This window comes from Brachyhypopomus gauderio, chromosome 13, assembly GCF_052324685.1.
Source record: "Brachyhypopomus gauderio isolate BG-103 chromosome 13, BGAUD_0.2, whole genome shotgun sequence".
Classification (NCBI taxonomy): domain Eukaryota; kingdom Metazoa; phylum Chordata; class Actinopteri; order Gymnotiformes; family Hypopomidae; genus Brachyhypopomus; species Brachyhypopomus gauderio.
The window spans coordinates 19,612,375-19,635,313 of NC_135223.1; the positions used below are offsets into that span (position 1 = coordinate 19,612,375).

Below are 22,939 nucleotides of genomic sequence, written 5' to 3' on the forward strand. Positions count from 1 at the left end.
ACAGACAACAATTTTAACCTTTTCCCCCTGCGCTTGAAAAGAGCTCTAAAATCACTTATAACAGAAGAATAAGGGCAGAGTGCAAATGAATTCTGCTGACACAGAAAAAAACCCAGAAAAAAGGAGAGTGGATGGCTGGGATGGCGTAAGCAGCAGACTAACAGGAAGAAGACACCCGTGTGTAGGGGAGGAGGCAGCAGTGGTAGTGAAGGGAGTGGCGTACCTGGTCCTGTTCTCCTCCGCCCTCCTCATTGTAGTTGAGGATATTCTCACGGACGTCCTCCCAGCTCTCGTGTTCAGCCGGGACGTGGTACACTCCTCGCTTACGGAACTTGTCCCGGCTGCCCTTCTGGTTCCAGACGGTCACCGCCACCAGCACCGCTGCACACCGGGGGTGAGGGAGAGGAGAATGTTAAAGGAGTTAAACATCAATTCTGTTATAGGCAGGAAAGGAAAACCAGTGAAGGAGAAAGGAGAAACACTGCCCTCTGCTGGCAATATGCCGCTATTTCTTGCCAAAGTCATTCACTTCACTTTTTCTCACTTTGCTTGGAATGCTTTGTTTTCCCTCTCACTGGAGAGAGGGGGGGGGGGGGGGTATGGGGGAACTCTTTAAAGGCCCTGTGTGTCTGTGCTGGCATATGTGTTGGCTTTGTCTGATGTGGTTGAGGCGAGCAGAGGGGCCTCAATTCACACAACTGACACAATTCACACTATGAACCATGTTGGCGTCCTGTGATGTGGTTGATAAGGCTGGCAGAGGGACCTTGAAGGCACTGCCAACCTGTCACATTACTAGTGCACCTGTCAAGAGTGCACGCTTACAAAAACAAATACATGTATACAAATAACCCCCCCCCCCCACACACACACACACACACAGACACACACAGACTTCTTTCTGCTTTATCTCTGTTGTCTGCTCAGTGCTCAGACTCTCGCAACACAACACTGAAGGTAATCTGTGATATTACCATTACTGCTGGTGTAGAACAGAGATACGAACAGACTCAAAGTGGATGGGAAGGCATTACTTCAAATTGTGTGAGAGTGTGTGTGTGTGTGTGTGTGTGCGTGTGTGTGTGTTGGAGGGAGCTACCGAAGAAGATGAGTAGACACATGCTGATGGCGAGGATGGTGCTGGGACTGAGGGCAGCCAGTCTGAGGGTTCTGGCCTGGCTCTGCTCGCACCACTGGCCCCGGAAGCCTCGCACACACTGGCACCGGTAGCTCCTGGTAGACAGCGGCAGGCATGTGCCCCCGTTCTGGCACGCGGAGGGTCGGCACGGCGATGCTGCGCAGCGCACCAGCCCCGTGAGCTCGTCCGTCTCGGCCAGCTGACCCGCCGGACACCTGTGTGGACAGACAGAGGGCGCCAGAGCACCGTGGGATTAAAGTGCTGTACTCCATTTATGCTCCGTTCAAGCAGAGTTGTGCGCTGCTCTTGGGGGTTTCCAGGGGGCAGCGAGGGGGGGTTTGACTCACCTGCACTCGTAGCTCCTCCACAGGTCCACGCAGTAGAGGGGGTCCTGACACGGCCGGGGGCCACAGGCGTCTGAGGAGCAGCCTGCCAGCACACCACGCCGCTCCAGAAGTGTGACAAACTCCGTGCTCCGCCCATCCAGAGGCAGGGAGTGGCCGTTCAGTCGGACATCACGCATGCAGCCTGCACACACACAAATGAGAAGACACTTCACACACACCATAACACACACTTCATTAAAGCAGAGAGTAGGAAGCTTTAGCTCAGATATATATATATATATATATATATATATATATAGAGAGAGAGAGAGAGAGAGAGAGAGAGAGAGAGAGAGAGAGAGAGAGAGAGAGAGAGAGAGATGGAGACATGAAGAAGACAGAGGAAGAGGGAGTCCCACCTCGGAAGTGGGCGTGTGCGTGGTGCGTGGGCCCGTGAGCGAGCAGCACACTGGAGGGGTGCACCACTATCTCCCGCCTCTGACCCAGCAGGGCCGTGACCTCCCGTGAGCCCCCACCCTGCTCCAGCTGCAGGGTGAAGAGGTTGTCATGGCGATGGAGGCTGACTCGCACCCACTGGCCGTGGTCCACTCGATGGCCACCCAGTGTGAGGCTGTGGGCTCCATCACCCAGGTTGGCATTAACAGTCAGACAGCCATCTGCTATCTGAGAGAACACAGAACCACGTGTGTTACAGTCTCACTGGTGCTTGTGGAACAAGATTATGGCAAGCTGAAAAAAAAACATTTAACTTGGTATCCTGAAATCCAAAAGTCTAAAATGGATTGGGTGAGCATGTTTGGGTTGCTTCGTTTTGTGTGTGTGTGTGTGTGTGTGTGTGTGTGTGTGTGTGTGTGTGTGTGTGCGCATGCATGTGTGTCAGGGCTGGCACTAAGGTGGGGTGGATATTTTAATATTTTTGTTGTTAACCTTGTTGTTGAACTTGGAACTTTTTTTTGTTTTTTAGCAGTGAATCATTTGCTAGTGACAGATAATCTCTGTTAGCTTGGTCTTTAGCTAACAATAATTCATATCTTTCCACATTTTGTGAATTTTACATTGAATAAATATACATAGATAACATAACATATCATTTTCATAATGCCACATCTGCTAGCTCCTCCACGTCATATTAGAGCCCAGTTTCTGCTAGCTGTGCTCTTTCCCCCACACGTGGTGAAGCAGCTCACGTGAACGTCCCCTAGACACAGACACGTCTTTCTTCTAGATTACTGATTTAGAATGTTCTGGTTACTAGGCAGTTTGTTTTAGAAGGGCTGAGGCAACCTATTTTTTCATGTAAAGTGGTACTAATGCGTTCACAAAACGTTGTTCTATCAGTGTACTACTGAAGATAGTCAGAATTCATTAAATGGGATTGATGCAAATCAGATGGTTCATGCTGCAATCAGACAACATTTTTTATATACATAAGCAAAGCATGTTCTTCAGTAATTAGACTTGACTTTCAGGAACGGGAATGCAGTTTAAGTCTTAAGTATATGCATCTGAAGACATGTGCATTTGTTATTTTCATTTCTGTTTAAGCCAAATATCATTATCTCTGCAGTCAATATTTACCATCAGGGTCAGCTATGGAATTCTCTTGATGATGCAGCTGGTAATTTAACTTTTATATTATATTATTTTTACCTTTTATTTAATTAATTATTCAAACAATCTCCTAACATTATAGGAACATATTGTCAGTTTGACTGTATTGACTCCACCGGTTAATGGTGGACCAATTTTTTCACAGAGTAATGAATTCCTGATATGCCCAAGGCAACTGAGTGCATAAATTGCACCTATGGTTAGAGTGACAATATCAACAACACATAAACAACATCATGTTACTCCAGAGGGGGTGTAAAGAGAGACGGGTGTTACAGAGGGGGGCCAAAGCAGTCTAGAACAAGAACTAGCCTGGTGTGTGTGTGTGTGTGTGTGCCTGCATGTACACGTAAGCGCGAGCGTGTCTGTGTGCACGTGTGTTTGTGCAGATATGAACCTCCAGTATGATGAACTCGGAGTTGCGGGAGCTCATACTGAACAGGCTGCCTGCGGAGGCTCGGGTCCGGAGGAGGAGCTGGGCTTGAGTGACGCGTGGGCTGGCTCCGCCCCTCAGCTGGTACCTCAGCACGCTGTCCTCCTCGAAGGACCACTCCGGAAGAACTGGAGCACAGAGCGGCACAGTGAGCACACGCCCACACCCAACCAGCCACACACCTGCCTGCCAGGAAACCATTGCGCACAACACACGCTGGAAACCACTAAATACAAAGTGATAAAGCAGGATTTGTAAGGGGATTTACCCGACGACGCAAACGAGTGATTCAGTCCTTGTTTTGTTTTGCGTGCTTTCTTCCAGCACACATGCAGGCTCACCCTTGTCACACTTGTGTCCGCTGTAACCAGGGTGGCACTCGCAGCTGAAGGAGCCCCACTCGCCCAGACACTTCCCATGAGGGCCACAGGAGGGCCCCCCCGCCGTCACACACACCCCATCGGTCAGGCTGCACCCAGGGGCGCTGTTCTGACTCTCCGCAGCACTGCTCAGGTCATACACCTGACCAAGGAGACAAACACACACACACACACACACACACACACACACACAGACACACACACAGACACACACACACACACACACACACACACACACACACACACACACACACACACACACACACACAAGAGTCTTAGTCAGGACTATGAATAAGCTCCATGACCTACAGACGAAAGGGCTCATCTGCTGGAGAAGCGGAGAAGGTAGCAAAGGGAGAAAAGTCAACCCAACATCTGCATCAGCAATGAATCACCATGATTTGTTTCTCTACATGTGGCACTGCTGAGGTCCAGCTGAGACCCCCCCCACCCCCACCCCCCGCTGCTTCGGCTCTCCTGCCGTAGATCTGTGGGCCAGGCTGTCTTTCCAAAATCACTTTTCTTACAACTTGCAGCACAAGGGATTTATATTTCATCTCAGTATTGGACTTTAACCAGATTTATTTCATGCAGCATCTCTCAGTGATGTTAAAGATGTCATTCATATGCCATTACGAGACGTTATTACTGTGTGAGCTGGCGCGGGCACCCACACTGCACTGCTCCATGATCCGATTTCACAATGACAGTGCAGAATTGCTCCTGATGTGTTGCAACCTCAGTCACCACTTGACAAAAAACATCCTTTGGTGTCAGTACATGGCAGGTGAAGGCAGAAACGCCAGCACGTTGGTGCTCTTCACCCACTCACAGTGGAAGACCAGCAGCCGTACAGCTCACCACGATCGTGAAAAGCCCGAAATGATGCACTGGTCCACCAGCAGTGTACGGGGGACGGGGACTCTGAAGGAGGACGAGGATCTCCGTACCTGACTGTCCACCACCAGGTTTCTGATGCAGCCCACGAAGCCCCTGTAGTGAGGGTGGGTGTAGCGTAGTGGGTGAGGCTCCTTCACTCCACCCAGCTGCAGCGGCTGCTCCACGTTCAGGAATCTGGGAGGAGAAAAACGCCAGCGTGGCAGTTCAGCACGACTCAGGACGACAAGGACAACGGCGTGCCCACGGCGGCTGGCTTCACAAACGTCAAATACCGGGAGTTATTTTCAACATTTATGGACCACCTAGTTGCATATAATAACCACTAATTACATGAAACATCTTCTTTTAATTACACCTTCTATAGAGACATTCAGTGTATAAATATGTTTATCACCCTGTGCATGCATTTGTATCCAGAGAGACCTGTAGTTGTGGTAGACATTATTGGTTGTGGTATTATTGGCACCCTTGAATTTTTATGTTAACTCAGGTATGATAATGAAAAGCTAGGGAAAAAGCCAGGACATGATTACTGTTTTATTTTGTTCAATTTGAAACAAAGGATATAAAGACTAACCTGTGATTAATTGGAAACTATAGACTTACCTGTCCCCACCTTGTCACATGATTTAAATAGCCTATGAAAGGAGGCTTTGATGCTTTGACAGGTCAGTTTTATTCCCTGTTCCTTGTTCATAATGGCAAAAGAAAAGAGAGCTGTCTGAATAGACCAGAAAAGCTATTATCACCAAACACCTGGGGTCTCAAGGGGACCAGACTATGTCCAAACGTCCCTTCTTCAATGGTTTGAAATGATCCATTAAGTTATCCAAAAGGCCTGGAACAGTCAGGAAGCGTCCAGGATGTGGTGGAAAGAGGAAAACAGATGACAGATGCCTGTGAGGGTTGGTTTGAAAAGAAACCACATACAGCAGCCAAAGAACTTCAGGCTGAAGATCTCTGGAGTGGTGGGTTCATCCCACACCCCTCCCCACGCACCAAACAAAGATCGGCTCTGTGGGTGAAGGCCAAGATGACCTGACTGCTTAAAGAACAGAGCAGAAAGGACCTGGACTTTGCCAAAATGCACTTTCTGGAAAACATTACTCCTTGATGTAATTCCAACTACATCATGTTTAGTTCTGCAGATATTGGCTATGACATACAAAACAATCGAGGGTACCAATAACACTGACCGCATCTGTATATATGCAGCATTTCAGTATGACTGTGTGTGTGTGTGTGTGTGTGTGTGTGTGTGTGTGTGTGTGTGTGTGTGTGTGTGTGTGTGTGTAAATTGAACCCATGGTGTTGCTAGCACCTTGCTCTATCAGTTCAGCTACATGATATACATTTATTATTCTGGTCTTCTACCTCTCGCTGCCTGGAGTGTCAGCAGACACCTTGCACACTGACTGGTCAGTCTCAAAGATCTCCACTCCCAGACCTTCGACCTCATTCACCATGGCTCCAGAGCAGTGGTCCAGAATCAGCTGGACTTCCTGTAAGCAAACACATGATAAATTTGCAGAGCAAATGACATAAACTGCAAAGACTCCTGTGCATGTAGTCCATGAATATGTTTATGTGCCCGGAGTCTGTCTGCTGGGGGGGGTGTGGAGCGGCCCCCACCTTCCCGTCGCTGATGATGTCAAGGCGGTGCCAGCGGCGGTCCGTGACGGAGGTTGGAGCAGGAAGCTGGAGAGTGAGGGTGCCGGAGCCATGATTAACACTCAGCAACGGGACACCGTCCTTCAGCTCTGCAGACAGAGAGAGAGAGAGAGAGAGAGAGAGAGAGAGAGAGAGAGAGAGAGAGAGAGAGAGAGAGAGAGAGTTTGACATGGTGTCACTGAAAGGGAGGGAGAGGGAGATACCATGTTAGTGTGAGATCATGTTAGAGACAGTGGGGGAGGGGAGAGATATACCATGATAGTGTGACATCATGTCAGAGAGACAGAGGGGAGGAGGGAGAGACAGACACCATGTCTTCTTCTCAGAAAACCTTTCTGATTGCCGAGTTCCTCCTCATCTATGGGTAACGTTTAGCATTTACTCATACATACTACCAACACTTACATATTCTATAGGTCATTATCTTCTCATAAGCCAGTGTTTTCAATTCAAAATTAGTTCATGCAAAGTTTACGGTTCTTTAAAATGGCTTTCACACTTCTCTCAATTCCATGTTCACTTATTCAGAAATTCTTCACATAGTATGCTTTTGAAACGTCTGTAACCTTTGGTGCAAACTGCACTTCAATCACTAAAACACTTCACGTATCATCCAAATGTGATTCACTCAAGACTGCCATGGCGATAACATCTGCTTCCTCTCACAACAGTGTGCAGAACCAAGTTCAGTATGCCAGACACTTGTGAGACTAGAAGACACTACTGTATACAGACACTTGTGAGACTAGAAGACACTACTGTATACAGACACTTGTGAGACTAGAAGACACTACTGTATACAGACACTTGTGAGACTAGAAGACACTACTGTATACAGACACTTGTGAGACTAGAAGACACTACTGTATACAGACACTTGTGAGACTAGAAGACACTACTGTATACAGACACTTGTGAGACTAGAAGACACTACTGTATACTGACACTTGTGAGACTAGAAGACACTACTGTATACAGACACTTGTGAGACTAGAAGACACTACTGTATACAGACACTTGTGAGACTAGAAGACACTACTGTATACAGACACTTGTGAGACTAGAAGACACTCTTGTATACAGACACTTGTGAGACTAGAAGACACTACTGTATACAGACACTTGTGAGACTAGAAGACACTACTGTATACAGACACTTGTGAGACTAGAAGACACTACTGTATACTGACACTTGTGAGACTAGAAGACACTACTGTATACAGACACTTGTGAGACTAGAAGACACTACTGTATACAGACACTTGTGAGACTAGAAGACACTACTGTATACAGACACTTGTGAGACTAGAAGACACTACTGTATACAGACACTTGTGAGACTAGAAGACACTACTGTATACAGACACTTGTGAGACTAGAAGACACTACTGTATACTGACACTTGTGAGACTAGAAGACACTACTGTATACAGACACTTGTGAGACTAGAAGACACTACTGTATACAGACACTTGTGAGACTAGAAGACACTACTGTATACAGACACTTGTGAGACTAGAAGACACTACTGTATACAGACACTTGTGAGACTAGAAGACACTACTGTATACAGACACTTGTGAGACTAGAAGACACTACTGTATACAGACACTTGTGAGACTAGAAGACACTACTGTATACAGACACTTGTGAGACTAGAAGACACTACTGTATACAGACACTTGTGAGACTAGAAGACACTACTGTATACAGACACTTGTGAGACTAGAAGACACTACTGTATACTGACACTTGTGAGACTAGAAGACACTACTGTATACAGACACTTGTGAGACTAGAAGACACTACTGTATACAGACACTTGTGAGACTAGAAGACACTACTGTATACAGACACTTGTGAGACTAGAAGACACTACTGTATACAGACACTTGTGAGACTAGAAGACACTACTGTATACAGACACTTGTGAGACTAGAAGACACTACTGTATACTGACACTTGTGAGACTAGAAGACACTACTGTATACAGACACTTGTGAGACTAGAAGACACTACTGTATACTGACACTTGTGAGACTAGAAGACACTACTGTATACATACACTTGTGAGACTAGAAGACACTACTGTATACAGACACTTGTGAGACTAGAAGACACTACTGTATACAGACACTTGTGAGACTAGAAGACACTACTGTATACTGACACTTGTGAGACTAGAAGACACTACTGTATACTGACACTTGTGAGACTAGAAGACACTACTGCTTCCATTCCCTCTATTTTGCATCCAGAAATATTTCAAGCCAGCTGAAGAGATTTTTTTCCTCTCATCATAATTGAGTGTGTTTACAGTAGACCGTGAATGAATTAATATTTTACTGCATCAGAAACTCAGAATAACAATATTTATAGTATAATGTAAAATATATGATTTGTGTGTTGGGCTGGTCCATCCACGCTGTCATCCACAGTTGGCCATAGATTTTCATCAACCTCACACTATGGTAACAGGGAACAACCAAAACCCACCTGTGCAGGTCGTTAGCTGAAATGACAACTCGCCGTTTCAGCAGTACACGTGCTGCAGTAATAGTAGAAGCATCTCTTCAGGGACAACTACAACTACAGCTGTGTTTTCTCTATGCACTTGCACATTTTGATGCAAGGACAACCACTTTGGCATCAATGGTTCTAAAGCCACCAACAAAAAAAACCTGAATAAACTTTCTGCTAAAATCAGAAGCATTTGTCTTCTGAGTGTTTATTTTCATGTGTCAAAATGCAACATATTTCCATCCACAGTCATTTTCATGGGTTTGGAACTGAACGTTTTGAACAGATCGTCTTAATAATTGCAACATATGCTAAAGTCGTACAAGTCGTACAGACTTTTTATGATGGAACACTGAGTGAGAGTGAATTTAGTAAGAAGTGGTGTTTGAAAGCATTTTGTATCAAAGCAGTGTAAAAGGATACAGAGTTTAGTTCACACAGTCCACTGATATGGTGCATGTGTTAAGTGATCTGAAAAGGTTGACATAGTATTGAGTTTGAAAACGACATCACATACCGTAATACATCACATACTAATGTTAAATGCAACATCCCATACCACTCTTTTCTTCTTGAGCATGGCCTCTGGTCTCTGCACTGACCCCTGGTGGCCAAAAATACTTCACTGCAATCAATTTGTGGTCAAGTTCGATTTTCTGCCTTTAACCTGGAGCAAGCCAGCTCAATAATTACACAACTATGGGTAACAAACTGATGAGCTAAGCTTGTTTGAGGCCAGCACAGGTTCTCTTCATGCGAACAGAACAGCTCAGACAGCAGCGGGGTGGGGTGGACCCTTGCCAAGCCACGGCCTTGGACCCACACAGGCCCAGACACTCCCCTCAGACCCATTCAGCACTAATGTCTTCGCCCTTTGCCATGTCTGCTGTCATCCATCGATTTGGCTTCTCCAGTTAATTGCTGAGGGCAATTAATTTCTTGCCTGGGCAATGTAAAAATCTTAAATCACAATGGCATCGATCGAGCACGGCGTTTTTCATTACGGAGTCGATGCTTCGCCGGCCGCCTCCATGTGACAGGAGCAGCGTCAGAGCCAGCGGAGCACGAGGTCAGCGTGGAGCCTGATGGACCGTGAACCACGTACCCAGCGCGATGAAGTCCTCGCGTTGGCCGGGCGGGACCGGGCCCAGGGGGCCGTTGTAGAGCAGCAGACCGCTGGCTTCCTCTGTGATGAACTCCAGAGAGATGTGGCTCTGGAAGCAAGGCCTTATGGGAGGGAACCAGGCGTAGCCATCGCCCAGGAAGGTGTGCTTGGTCTGCTGGCACTCTGGCCCGTCGAACATGGGCGGACAATTGCACCTGAGAGAAGGGAGCATTACCCAAACACTCAACATTTGACACTCTCTCCCTGCACTTACGAAAGCAGATGTATCAAACTCCAGGCCTTTTCCAATTTCCAAGAAGTTGTACCATGGTCTAACTATTCCATACATTCTGAGGCATTTGTGATTAGCAGCATGCTGTGGTACCTGAAGCCCATGCCACTGTCCACACAGGTGCCCCCGTTGAGGCAGGGGCCGTGGGGGTAGGAGGAGCAGGAAAGGTGCAGGCTCTCTCGGGCCTGGCACCCACACTGGGCACTCGTTGTGGCTGCCAGGGACACCAGAGAGGCACTACCACTGTTCAGAACAGAAGGGGTGTCGCTGAACACCACCCTGCTGGAGCAGCCCCCCGTGTGTCTGCAGTCTGTGTAGGCACACTCGTTCACCCCCACCTGCAGAATGGTCACACCCAGGGCCGACTCCAACTGATGGAGAGACAGGAAAAGACAAACGTTAAATGTTAGATGACTTTAAATAGTATAGCATTTTATATGACTGCATACTGCATCACCTAGCAAATGTAAGGCTGATGAAAAGTGTAATGTTGCAGTGAAAAGTTACAGCTGAGTGCTAGCGAAAACTGTTAGCGAGAGACGATCATAAAATTCATGCCGAGTGACTTTCTATCTGTTTGACTGTGTGTGTGTGTGTGTGTGTGTGTGTGTGTGTGTGTGTGTGTGTGGAGTTTAAACCCATGTTCAAGGGCACATCGTCACATTCTTCACTAGCGTTTGTAAAGCTGTCGTAGCGGCTTCCAGCACCTTGTATAAACATCAGTCACGGGAGACGGACAACTTCCCACAGACAGTAGAGCGCCTCCACTCACACGCGTGATTTAAACAGCCATTTGTCCTCTCTCTCTCTCTCTCCCTCCCTCCTTCCCTCCTTCCCTCCATTTATCCATCCGTCTCTGCAGCTCACTGGCCATGGCCACAGTCTGCTGTGTCACACCTCACATGGCCACCACTGTACATCACTAAACACAATGCCTACAGGTGTGTGTACTGGGTATGGTGTCATTCCGTGTCCAGGCATAACGTGTTCAGCACCCCGTCTGCCTGTGTAAACATGTGATGTGTCAGGCATGACCTCTGTCTGTGAAGATATGTAACACATTAAACATGATGTCCCTTAACAAATGTGTAATGTGTTAAGCATGCTTTCTGCAGTATTGTCTCTAGGAGGAACAGTAGAGTGAATACAGTGAATACAACTGTTTGTTTGTGTGTGTGTGTGTGTGTGTGTGTGTTTGGGGCAGAGCATGTATTTCACTCAGTGGGATTAGTTTTTTTTTAGATTGGGGGAAAATGGAATTAGTTTGCTTAGGCCAGTTGGGTACTGTGAACTGTCCTGCTGTGCGTGACTGTGTCTGCACGCCCAGTGATGGACGGCACACTGTCTTGGGTGTTCTCCTCCCTCTACTCTTCAGCGCCCCCTGGGGTTAACAGGTGAGAATACGCTGTGCATGATTGGCTACTGCCTCTTAGCAGTTTGTGTAGATGTAAAACCAGAATGCTGAATGTATGTATGAGTAAGGTGCCTAACAACAAATGTAACTAACAACTAACAACAATTATTATCATTATTGTTAATAATAATAAAAATAATAATAATAATAATAATAAGTTAGTTTTACATTCATTAAGTTTACTTGTAAGATTAGGGGCAGGTTATGTTCAGTAGCTGTGTGTGTGTGTGTTGTCACCTTGTCCTTGTGTGTCATCACACTGCCGTGCAGTTTCTCAGCCTTGTAGTAGTGTGAGCCCTGGGCCGCGAACCACAGGCTGAGGTGCCGCTGGTTGCCGTGCCTACTGTCTGACAGGCTGAACACCTGCACCTTCTCCAGGTCCGTCTGCAGCAGGTCCGAGAGCAGGCGGTGCAGGCGCTGGTACCTGGACTCCTCACGCGCGGGGGCGCGCAGCAGCTCCTCCGCCGTCAGGTCTGCACGCAAAACACACGACGGCTACGCACGCTGGGGAAGAGAGGGCGGTGCTACGGAGGACGTGAGGGACGCTGTGAGGGACGCTGTGAGGGACGCGTGGGCCGTCGGGGGGCGGAGGGACTCACTGGAGAAGCGCAGTGAAGCGGCGTTGAGCACGGCCTCCTCTTTCAGCTCCCTGACCGTGACCTGAACGGTGGAGCTGACGTCGGGCCAGCTCCTGTCGGCCACGCGCACCTGCAGACCGTACGTCCCAGCGGGGGTGCCCGCCCTGATGCTTAGCTGCCCAGAGTTTGGGTTGAGAATAAACTGCCTGTTTGAGACAGAGAAATAGTGCACAATTAGAGACCGCAGAGCTTAAAAACAACAGCACATTAAACAAATCAGTCCTTTCATTTTAGTCAGACAGCTGTAGTCATTTGACCAGACAAAATATTAACTGAACAGTTCAAAAGGACTAAGCTCCTTGAAAAGTTTGTCTAGTGGTTCCTTCAGCGAGAGCAGCCATTGAGACTGCTGCCATTGAGACTGCAGCCATTGAGACTGCTGCCATTCAGACTGCTGCCATTGAGACTGCTGCCATTGAGACTGCTGCCATTCAGATTGCTGCCATTGAGACTGCTGCCATTGAGACTGCTGCCATTGAGACTTCTGCCATTGAGATTGCTGCCATTGAGACTTCTGCCATTGAGACTGCTGCCATTCAGACTGCTGCTATTGAGACTGCTGCCATTGAGATTGCTGCCATTCAGACTGCTGCTATTGAGACTGCTGCCATTCAGACTGCTGCCATTCACTCACTGCTGTTAGCCGATAGCCCCTGTTAGTCCCCTGTGACCACAGTGTCTCTAGCGCTGCCCTCCACTCCAGCACTCCAGGGACAGATGGTGTCAGGCCACACGAGCTACACAGGGGCCAGACTAAGATGCAGGAGGGCCACCGTGACAACAGGGCCACCATGACAACAGGGCCACCAGGGCAACAGGGTCACCAGGTCAACAGGGCCACCGTGGCAATAGGACCAGGGCACCATCAGTGGGGCTAAGTAAAAGCCATTAGGCCAGAGCATGAGGAGCTGCTCCATTAATCTCTTCTGACACTGTAACAAACAGCTGGGGAAATAAAACCCAAACCCACATATATACAGTTCATCCTGAAAATTAAAAGCACTATCAGTAACCACCGTAACACAGAATGCATTATCAATATTTTGCATTAGATTTTGATGAAACGATGACATGAAAACAACTCTTTAGTCTCAGACTCTGGATCCTGCTGTTCCCCTAACAATCGCCTACGGGCACCTGCACCAGGACACACTCCTGCAGGATCTCCTGACAGCGCCAAGGACAGCAACCCTGCACTGGCTGACGTCCAAATTACATTTTAAAAGGTACAATCATGTTCCCATAACAGCAATTGAGTTCCATGTCGCTGATGACCTTCAGCAGTGGTGCCAAATTAGGTAATTAAGTGTCCAGTAAGCAAATGAAACACAGCCCGGGTCGAAGAGATGCTGCGTATGCCCAAAGTCATGTCACTAGCCTCGGTTAAACTGCTAAAGTATTAATAGGCCAATTATCCTAATTAACAAGGGCAAATACTTGGCAGAGCCTCAGGAAGAGGCTTCTTTAGGAGACAACAAACTGTTTGAAAACACAGGTGTAAGTAGAGGAGACAGCATGTGACATTCATTACTGGATATATACTGATGCCCGTTTTACCTCAGTTCTTTTTGAAAAGCGTCACGCACGTCGTGAAGCTCGCGTCAAGCTCTTCACTATTTCATGTGCTGCTCATTAGAGTGAGCGCCCGCCACACATCCACTCCACCATCCACCAGAACACCACCATCAACGCCACACTTCACAGTGAATTCTGAATTTCATTTTTGATGAACTATTAAAAGCATCCAACACATGAGGTGTTGGAGCTAATGTAATACAATACTTTCTCTCTCTCTCTCGTCTCCTTATCTCTCTTCTCCCCTTCTTTCTCTCTTTCTCTGTCCTTTGTTTTCATCACCTTCTTTATTAAGTGGCAGCTGCCACAGAAGGTTTTGAAACAAACTTCAATAAAAGATCAAAGTACCTAGGGGGATTGCCTTCGAATTTGTAAACCTTTTCACTCCAGTCGTCAAGGTCAGGTGACTGCACTTGTCCAAGTACTGTTGTGGGGAGAGTACCTGTGGGCAAAATACATAATGAGGTCATAGAGAAGCCACCTCACATAGACTCTCTACCTGGGGCTGTGTGTGTGTGTGTGTGTGTGTGTGTGTGTGTGTGTGTGTGTGTGTGTGTGTGTGTGAAAACGACATACATCTTACATATGTCTCACACACAGACGCCTCTGTACCTGGGCCTGTGTGTGTGTGTGTGTGTGTGTGTGTGTGTGTGTGTGTCTTTGTGTGAAAACAACACCCATCTTAAGGAAAAAAAAAAACCTCGTATGGGCCCATTTCTACATATGGACACAGCTTACACTGAAGGGAGGGGGCTGGCAATGGTGTTAGCATGCAATGCTGTCATTTCTCCAAAAGGCAAACGAGAACACTGTAATCCTGTTAGGCATGAAATCAACAGCTTTTAAAATGACTCATGTTTATGTGCTTATTAAACCTTACACTTAAGTAAATTGTTTGCTTCATGGCATTTTTGAGCTACATGATGAGTTCTTATTAGAGGCCTAATGCATTTCTGTTGGGTAAGAAGGAAAAGCACTAAAAATACATAAACTCAAACCACGTTTTTCACCCTGCATTTTAAAGCAATTTGACAGATGGCAGAAAATACTAAATAAATATTTTAGGAGAGAATATGGCCTAAGGCACCCAAGCAAGATAATGAGTCTAGAAGCAGCATCTCATAGGAACGAACCTTCATAGTTGTAGACTATGAACTCAGAATGTCCAGGTGCATGTGGGTGGTCATTCCTGTCTCCTATTATGATAGTCAGCGTGTTGGTGGAGCTCATTGGAGGAGAGCCACTGTCAATCATCAGAATGGGAAGGAGGTACTGTTTCTGCTGCTCCCGGTCAAAGGTACGGAGGGCCGTTATCATGGCGCTGCCGTTACGCAGATCTGTCAGGTTGAAGTTTGTGACGTCTGAGGTGAGCATGAGCAGGCGAATGGTAAAAGGCCCTCCGTTAGGTGAGGTGTCTCTGTCTATGGCATGGAGCAGGATGGAAGTGTCATTCATACAGACCACCTGTGGCGCCACAGTATTCTCCCACACAATGGGGCGGTAGGGAACCTCAAATTCAGGTCCATTATCGTTAACGTCCTGAATGGTCACCAGCACGATGGCGGAGCCGGTCAGGGTAGGGCTGCCCATGTCAGTGGCCAGGATCATCAGTCTGTACTGTGGAACCTTCTCCCGGTCCAGGGAGTCTGCAACCACAACCCAGCCACTCTTATCCACCAGGAACTGCTGAAAGGGGTCCGACTCTGGGGTGATACTGTAGGAGAACTTTCCGTTGTGCCCTGAGTCCAGATCCACGGCCGTCACTTGGGCGACGGTAGTACCCACGGGTACGTCTTCGAACATGGTGCCCACATCGTAGAACTGGGGGAAGAAGACGGGCGTGTGGTCGTTGGAGTCCTCCACCTGGATAACGCAGTAGGCCAGGCTGAAGAAGTCTGCGTCCTCTACTTTGATTGTGAGGTTGAAGGTGCGTTCATGAGGCTTCTCAAAATCGATCTTCTTCTTCAGCCTCACCGCTCCCCGCCTGTTCACCTTGTCTGTCTCGACGAAGAACTTGCGGTCGTCATCTCCACCCACGATGCTGAAAGTCATCGCCGAGTTCTCGCCCTCGTCCCCGTCCGTAGCGGACACTGATAGGACTTCACTGTTGATATCTAGGTTCTCTGCCATGGAGGCCAGATACACCCTCTGTGTGAACACCGGGGGGTGATCATTCACATCGGAAACAACAATGGTCGCTGTTCCAGTCCCAGAGAGGCCGCCTCCGTCCCGAGCCTCCACAACGACCAGGTAATGGTCCTCCACCTCCCTGTCCAGGGATCGCAACACCGTGTAGATGGTGCCTGTAGCTGGGTTGATGGAGAACAGGTTCAGGTTGATCTCATTACGGACATTTTGAACTATCCTGTATGTAAGGACGGCATTCTTGCCGGCTTTCGGATCGTCCAGATCAGTGGCCCGCATCTCCATGATGGAGGTGTCTGCCGGCGAGTTCTCAGGCACATGACCCACAAAGCAGCCATCTGAGGCACACAGGAACCTGGGGGCATTGTCGTTGACGTCGCGCACCTCCACCAAGACATCAGCAAAGCCAGTCAGTCCAGCGCCGTTCTCATCAGTGGCCAGCACTAAAAATCTCCAAGCTGATCGGTCCTCACGATCGAGTCGCTTCTGGGCATAAATCCTCCCACTGAGCTCCTCTATGGTGAACCCACTCCCAGCACCCTGGCCATGAAGTGAGTATCGTACTGCGCTCTGGTCTGCCTCCTGATCAGGATCTGTTGCTGACACCTGAACAGTTTTCGGGAAAAAAAAACAAGATTGTATCAACGACTAACCTTAGTGACCTGACCTGAGTCATGGATACCCATCACAGAGTACAAAAGGCAATTAAAAGTCACAATCTAATTGACAAAAGGATGCAGAAATGTTTCCTGTCTCTTTTCAAATTTGTTGACACAGGGCCTTTGAAGTCTTTTTCTGAGCTGATAGCACAATAGACAGTGATATGGGGATCTTTATGAAGACAGTGACAGCCAAGGTCAGGTGTGTCAAAACATTCATTTCAAACAGTACTTTCCCTCACTGTAAATTCTGAGTGTGCGTTAATAAACATAAAACATCTCAAAAGAGCCTACTGTGAAACTGTAAACTATTTACTGCAGGAGGTGCACATCAGATCAGTTTCTTCACCCAGGAGAAGGGCATGAAGAAGCATTGCTGACATACACTTCTCTCTAATATTAGAGGCAACTATGTGTGCTTCACTGTTCAGGTTCACCTCACCTCCAAAACGAGAACAGGCAGGTCAGTTAGCTCCTCCGTGACGCTAGTGTGGTACTCTGTCTGACTGAAGATGGGGGCTTCATCATTTTGGTTGATGATGTTGATAACCACGATAGTCTGGTTCTCCCACTTGCCGTCTGACGCCACCAGCCGTAGCCTGTAGCTTTGCACGCGCTCGTAGTCCAGCCGCTGGGCGATGAAGATGGTGCCGATCTCGGGCTCCACGTCGAACGTGCCCATGGTGTTCCCGGAGGTGATCTGGTAGCGCAGTTTGGCATTGGCACCTGTTTTTCATAAACACAAGCATAAATGGCTGAATGCCTTCTTTGGGTCACACTGTGAACATTGTGGCAGTGGCATGGTAATTGGTCTCCATTCATTAAAATTCTAAATCACAAAAGGATGCAAGGTTTCAAGTCTTTCACAGCAGAGCAAAGATGAACAGAAACCTTCAGCTGTCATTCTACCCTTTATAGTATGTTCACGTGATGGGATGAAAAGATGATATCACAAAAGTTTATACCTTCACAGTAAGGCTTTCATGAGCTTTTTAGACCTCCAAATTGGTTTAGTGTGGAGCACTTTTTATTTAACAGAGTGAATAAAAAATAAATGGCCACATATGGACATATACAAAATGAAGACAAATGTTTGACCTCTAATTAAACGTAAATTTAGATGACTGAGCACAAAAACATACGTTGGTTAAGCAGTAACCCAACATGCTCTGCTGTTCATCTCTTTCACCATCACACAGTTCAGCAGTTCAAACAGAGAAACATCAGAACTCCACCAGCCTTCATCCTCCTCGCGCTCCTTCTCCAACTGATCATTAAATCCCACACATCCAGTGTCATCCAAGATCACAAGATATACCGTACTTTTACTACACGGAGGACTACAGCCGATCCGCCCACTCATGCAGTTACATCTTTCTCCACAGATCTGGACTTTTGACCTGTGTAATGGTTCGACAATGCAGCATAGGAACAGGTCTCAGAAAAAACTGTAATTAAGTGCTTGTGTGAAAAAAAAAGATTTCTACGGATGCAAGTGCATAGAAGAGACAGCAATAGAAATGCAACCGAGCTCTCTGCCCCTAACCTCAAAGCCCTGTCCAGCCTCCAAAGAGGAAAACAACTCTCGCACCAGCTACGTTTACTAGCCTTGATCAGATTTTACGAGACAAAACCATCTGGGCACACTGTGTGACGATTTCATCAGCACCCTTGCTTGTCCTGGCCACGGGTGTCGGGGCCGTGGGCAGCGATACACCCTGACACTCGCAGAAGCAGCTCTGGGTCCTGCAACCCAAAGCAGCTTCACTAATGACGAGCTGTGTCATGTGGCGCCACTGTCCCAGGCCTGAACCGCACCAGGCCCCACCACATGGCCCAGACTTGGGCGTCAGAGTCCTGGTCCAGTTGCACTTGCTAAGTGCTCATCACCTCATCAGTAAGGTGTTTGGTTCTTACTTGTTTTTAAAAGTTCTTACTTGGCTATAAAATAAATGCTATTTTTTTTTATTCTGCACCCCACTCAGAATCTCAGAAATCCTTCAATAAAAACAGGAGAGTATAATTCGCTAATTCATCATAAAACTATTCTGTTCTGCATACATCAGATCCAAACTATTCTCGTTTAACACTTCCATTTTCAGTCTTATATGAAACCCTGGGTTTAAGTGGGCAGCCTGTGCCCTATATAACCTCCCAAAGGCAGGAGGTGGACAGATTGACGTCAGGCTGTGATTCGCTTTCCTGCTCCTGACAGGCCGGAGACATCAGCCGCCTGCCCCATGCCGTCCGTCCACCCGTGGCAATCCAGCCTGTCTCACCTCTCCACCAGGGCCGCCGGCCCATCATTAAGGTGCTGTCAGACACCTGTGCGTGTCTTCCTGCCAGCTCGCCGATGGTGGCTACATGTCACAGTGCGTTCGTCGGACTTGTGCGGCCGCGTGGAACGGGAGAGGCTGCGTGTCCGTAGCGCAGACCCTAGCTGCCCTACGTGTTTGTTTAACACGATGGGTGGTGACCCGCGCAGGTTACGACGTGGAGGGGGGCCCGGGAACAATAATCGTGTTTTGCGAACCTGCGCGGGGACGACAGGCTTGACGAGTCCAGGGGAGGTGATGAGGGGGCGGGAAGACAGGCAGGCCAGCACACTGCACTAGACACAAAGGTGATCTGTCCAAGCCAGTCTCGCTCAAACAGACAGGGCCAGCGCCAGGATGTCAGGACTGCAGCTCACGGAGGGAAGTGGGGAGAGGGGGGGGGGGGGGGGGGGGGGGGCAGGCGAACGCTCTGCTGGCAAAGCGATGATCTGGATCAAGGGATTCAGCTTTGGATTACACGAAGGCATCCTAATTCAGATAAACACCCAGCCACCCATGAACGGTATGTGTTGTTAGTGGAGGCTTCCTGTGCTTCAGTAAGTCTGAAGAATGTTCAGCTCACGGGCGCCATTTACAAATCCACCAAGCTTAATTTCAGAGGTCAAGCAGTGCGACCCACTCAGGGCTCTGAAACGGCCATGCTGACATATCCTGATGCAATGCATTACAGGGTCAGTTCAGGCCCACACTACCCTGTCCGCTTTATTCAACACAGTCACATGTCATCAGTGGTGGGGGGGGAGGGACACACACACACAACCAGTCCAATATGCCTATGGGAAAAATCAATACTACTAATGATGAACTCTGAGGGTAGACTGCTTCTTGTCGAGTTTTGGAAGGTTTTTCCTGAAGCCGATACACCAGAGAAGATTACTTTCTTTGACATACTTGGAAGCTAGCACATGGTTTCTCATTAGGTCCCATGAGAAAAGGGAATATATGCAGAATATGTGCAGAAGCAGGAGAGAAAGTTGTCAAATGAGAAAGGGAGAGTGAGGGAGTCCTAGATCAGCTCTGGGGCCAGGAGTCACTGAGCTAAAATCCCCCTAGAAGACATGCCTGATCAGCAAGCCTGCTACTTAACGGGACTGTGTCATGTTTTATGGATTATCTCAGGCTAATACAGATCATCTGCCTGTTTGGACAGCTGTGCGGAGCAGGGAAGGCAAATGGCTGCTGTACTGTGCCACTCTCATTGCCTCCCTCGTCCAGTTAAAGCCACTGCCTTCTTCTTACAAGCAGCTTAGCGGTTCTTAAAAGGAATTGCAAGCAGTTTACATGACATTAAAATGTATGTTTTATTGGTACATGGGTCTTAGTTTTTTAAAGTATGTTTCCATTGGCCAATTTTCCTCAACTTCTAATAGGAATACATGCCCCTCTGTGGAGCAGAGATGTGAATCACAGAATCACAACCGGCATGCTCTGTAAATAAGCTGTAGCATCTTGCAACAGAATTACCTCTGTTAGGAAAGAAGCTCTAATATTTATTTATAATTTTTGGAAAACAACAAAGAACAAACAAAGCAAAGACATCATCAAATATTTACCCAGTGGAAGCTGGATTCATTCCTCTTGTGATTACTACAGAGGTTTGCTAACAAGCAGAGTGGAAACAGAGAATTTTCTACCTAGATTTACCTACCTAGATTTTTTTAGCTTCCTACCTCAGTAACAGCTGTCAAAAATATTACCACAGTTTCATGGTGGCTGAGAAATCCATATTAGAAACAGACAGGTAGCTGGGATCTTTAAATAAGATATGTTCAGTGCAGAGGGCACATAGCAATTTGCCCCTGTGTTAGTGTTTATGATAGGTGTAAATTGGTGTACCAAAGCAGACATAACAGATTGTGATGGCCATTTCCAGTGCTACCATAGCGACGGCAGTCTATGGTCTTACCCTCATCTTCATCATTAGCAGTGACGGTAATGACTACATAGCCCACTTCTTTGTCCTCCTCCACACTGATCTCATACACAGGCTGAGAGAAGGCTGGGGCATTGTCGTTCACGTCCGTAATGAAAATCCTCACATAGGCCGTGTCTGTGAAGTGACAGGAACGTGTCACGGTCCGCAACGCATCACCACAGAAATTTATGAAACATTACGAGTCTGTTTTTTTTTTGGGACTGACGATTAGAAATACATCTACATCCACACAAAATACACAACCAAAGTGCATTTGATTATTACATCATTGGATTAGGATCATCATTATTGACCCAAATCTCAGAGATGACAGAGCTCCTTCACTGGGGATATGTTAAGGAGCACGTTCTCCGATGACCACGTGACAGCCGGCAGGTAGGAGCGGCATAAAGCAGCACACACCTGTGTTGGGCTGGCCCTGCTGTCCGGGTCGGGCCGACTCAGAACTGTCCTGGGACTGAACCTCGATCAGGTAGGAGCTCTTCTGCTCCCGGTCGAAGGTGGCCCGTGTGTGGATGACGCCCGTGTAAGGGCTGATGCTGAAAAACTGAGAGTCCCCACTCTGGTCCTTCAGGATGATGTAGTTTACCTTCATGGGAAAAGAAGGCTGTAATTTCACATGTGTTTATTTCACATGACTATGTGTTTGTCACATGACTACGTGTATATGTCACGTGACTATGTGTTTGTGTCACATGACTATGTGTTTGTGTCACATGACTATGTGTTTGTGTCACATGACTACGCGTTTGTCGAGTGCACAAAATTCAGGGCAGCAGTGTTAGACAAGTGCAATTTGAGACAGTAATGTTACAAAAAGTTAACTGTTAACATTCAACAGTGTTTTGTACCTTTTGTTGTTACTTTGTATCTTGTATATCTTACCAATTATTATAATAGCAACATGAAGATTTTTACTTGGAAAGGGGTAGAATGCATCATGTTTTATTATCACAGGTTTGGAACCAAGCCAAAACCATATCATTTAAGAGAGAGTACAAACGAAGTCTCCTGGGATCCGGCAACAGGAGCTGGTCTTGTGGGACTCACCATGCCGTGGGGGCCAGAATCCAGGTCAGAGGCCGAGACCTGCACCACCGACGTGCCAATCTCCGCCCCCTCCGGTACGGTGGCCTCGTACGTGCTTGACATGAAAAATGGCACGTTGTCATTTACATCTGAGTGATGGAGATAACACAAAAAGAAAAAGTGAAAGAATATATTTCATTATTTCTGCGAATAATGCACACATGTATGTTAAAGGTTTCATACGGATGTTTGATATCGAATGGTGCCCCTCAGGTTGTGCTAAGTGCTAGTGTGTTCTCTGAGTGGCAGCTGAGGCGTGGTTGTGTTGATGGCGGCAGGGCGGTGTGTGGGTGACTGGCTGTGAGGGGAACCTGCGTCTGCCCCGCAGTGTGCTGATTACACCACCTGTGTTACCAGCTTTTGGAGGTCTTTTGTCTTCCTTTCATTCTGTTTCTCCATTTTCTCCCTAATTAATTCTGATGTGGTCTCGAGTGTTTTGCTTGCCTGGTGTAGCTGCTTACTATGTTTCTACTACCCAACACACACACACACACACACACACACACACACACACACACACACACACACACACACACACACACACACACACACACACACACACACACACAAGCTCACGCAGATAAACAGAACCCATGGCCACCTGTCACTCATCAGCATCACGCCTGTCCTCACACACCCGGAATAAGCAGCACACACTCCTGAGTGCAAACTCACAGCACAGGCTTAAAAAATATAGTCATCCTTGCTTTAATTCAAACCCAATCACAGAATCAGAGCAGACTGCTGTGT

The 22,939-nt window shown here is 47.5% G+C and overlaps 1 protein-coding gene across 1 annotated transcript in view; it reads right to left on the reverse strand.

Moving 5' to 3' along the window:
• LOC143474187 (neural-cadherin) overlaps positions 1-22,939 on the reverse strand; it is a 96,170-nt gene that overhangs the window by 1,385 nt on the left and 71,846 nt on the right. The window contains exons 14-32 of the mRNA XM_076971553.1: positions 22,151-22,278; positions 21,503-21,689; positions 21,071-21,214; positions 17,271-17,554; positions 15,158-16,775; positions 14,373-14,466; positions 12,411-12,595; positions 12,049-12,284; positions 10,491-10,768; positions 10,106-10,320; positions 6,442-6,569; positions 6,184-6,311; positions 4,860-4,983; positions 3,871-4,051; positions 3,494-3,657; positions 1,884-2,148; positions 1,486-1,666; positions 1,100-1,353; positions 224-381 (exon numbers count right to left, since the gene is read on the reverse strand). Of these exons, the coding sequence (XP_076827668.1) occupies positions 224-381; positions 1,100-1,353; positions 1,486-1,666; positions 1,884-2,148; positions 3,494-3,657; positions 3,871-4,051; positions 4,860-4,983; positions 6,184-6,311; positions 6,442-6,569; positions 10,106-10,320; positions 10,491-10,768; positions 12,049-12,284; positions 12,411-12,595; positions 14,373-14,466; positions 15,158-16,775; positions 17,271-17,554; positions 21,071-21,214; positions 21,503-21,689; positions 22,151-22,278 (4,952 nt within the window). The remainder of the gene's footprint in view (positions 1-223; positions 382-1,099; positions 1,354-1,485; positions 1,667-1,883; positions 2,149-3,493; positions 3,658-3,870; positions 4,052-4,859; positions 4,984-6,183; positions 6,312-6,441; positions 6,570-10,105; positions 10,321-10,490; positions 10,769-12,048; positions 12,285-12,410; positions 12,596-14,372; positions 14,467-15,157; positions 16,776-17,270; positions 17,555-21,070; positions 21,215-21,502; positions 21,690-22,150; positions 22,279-22,939) is intronic.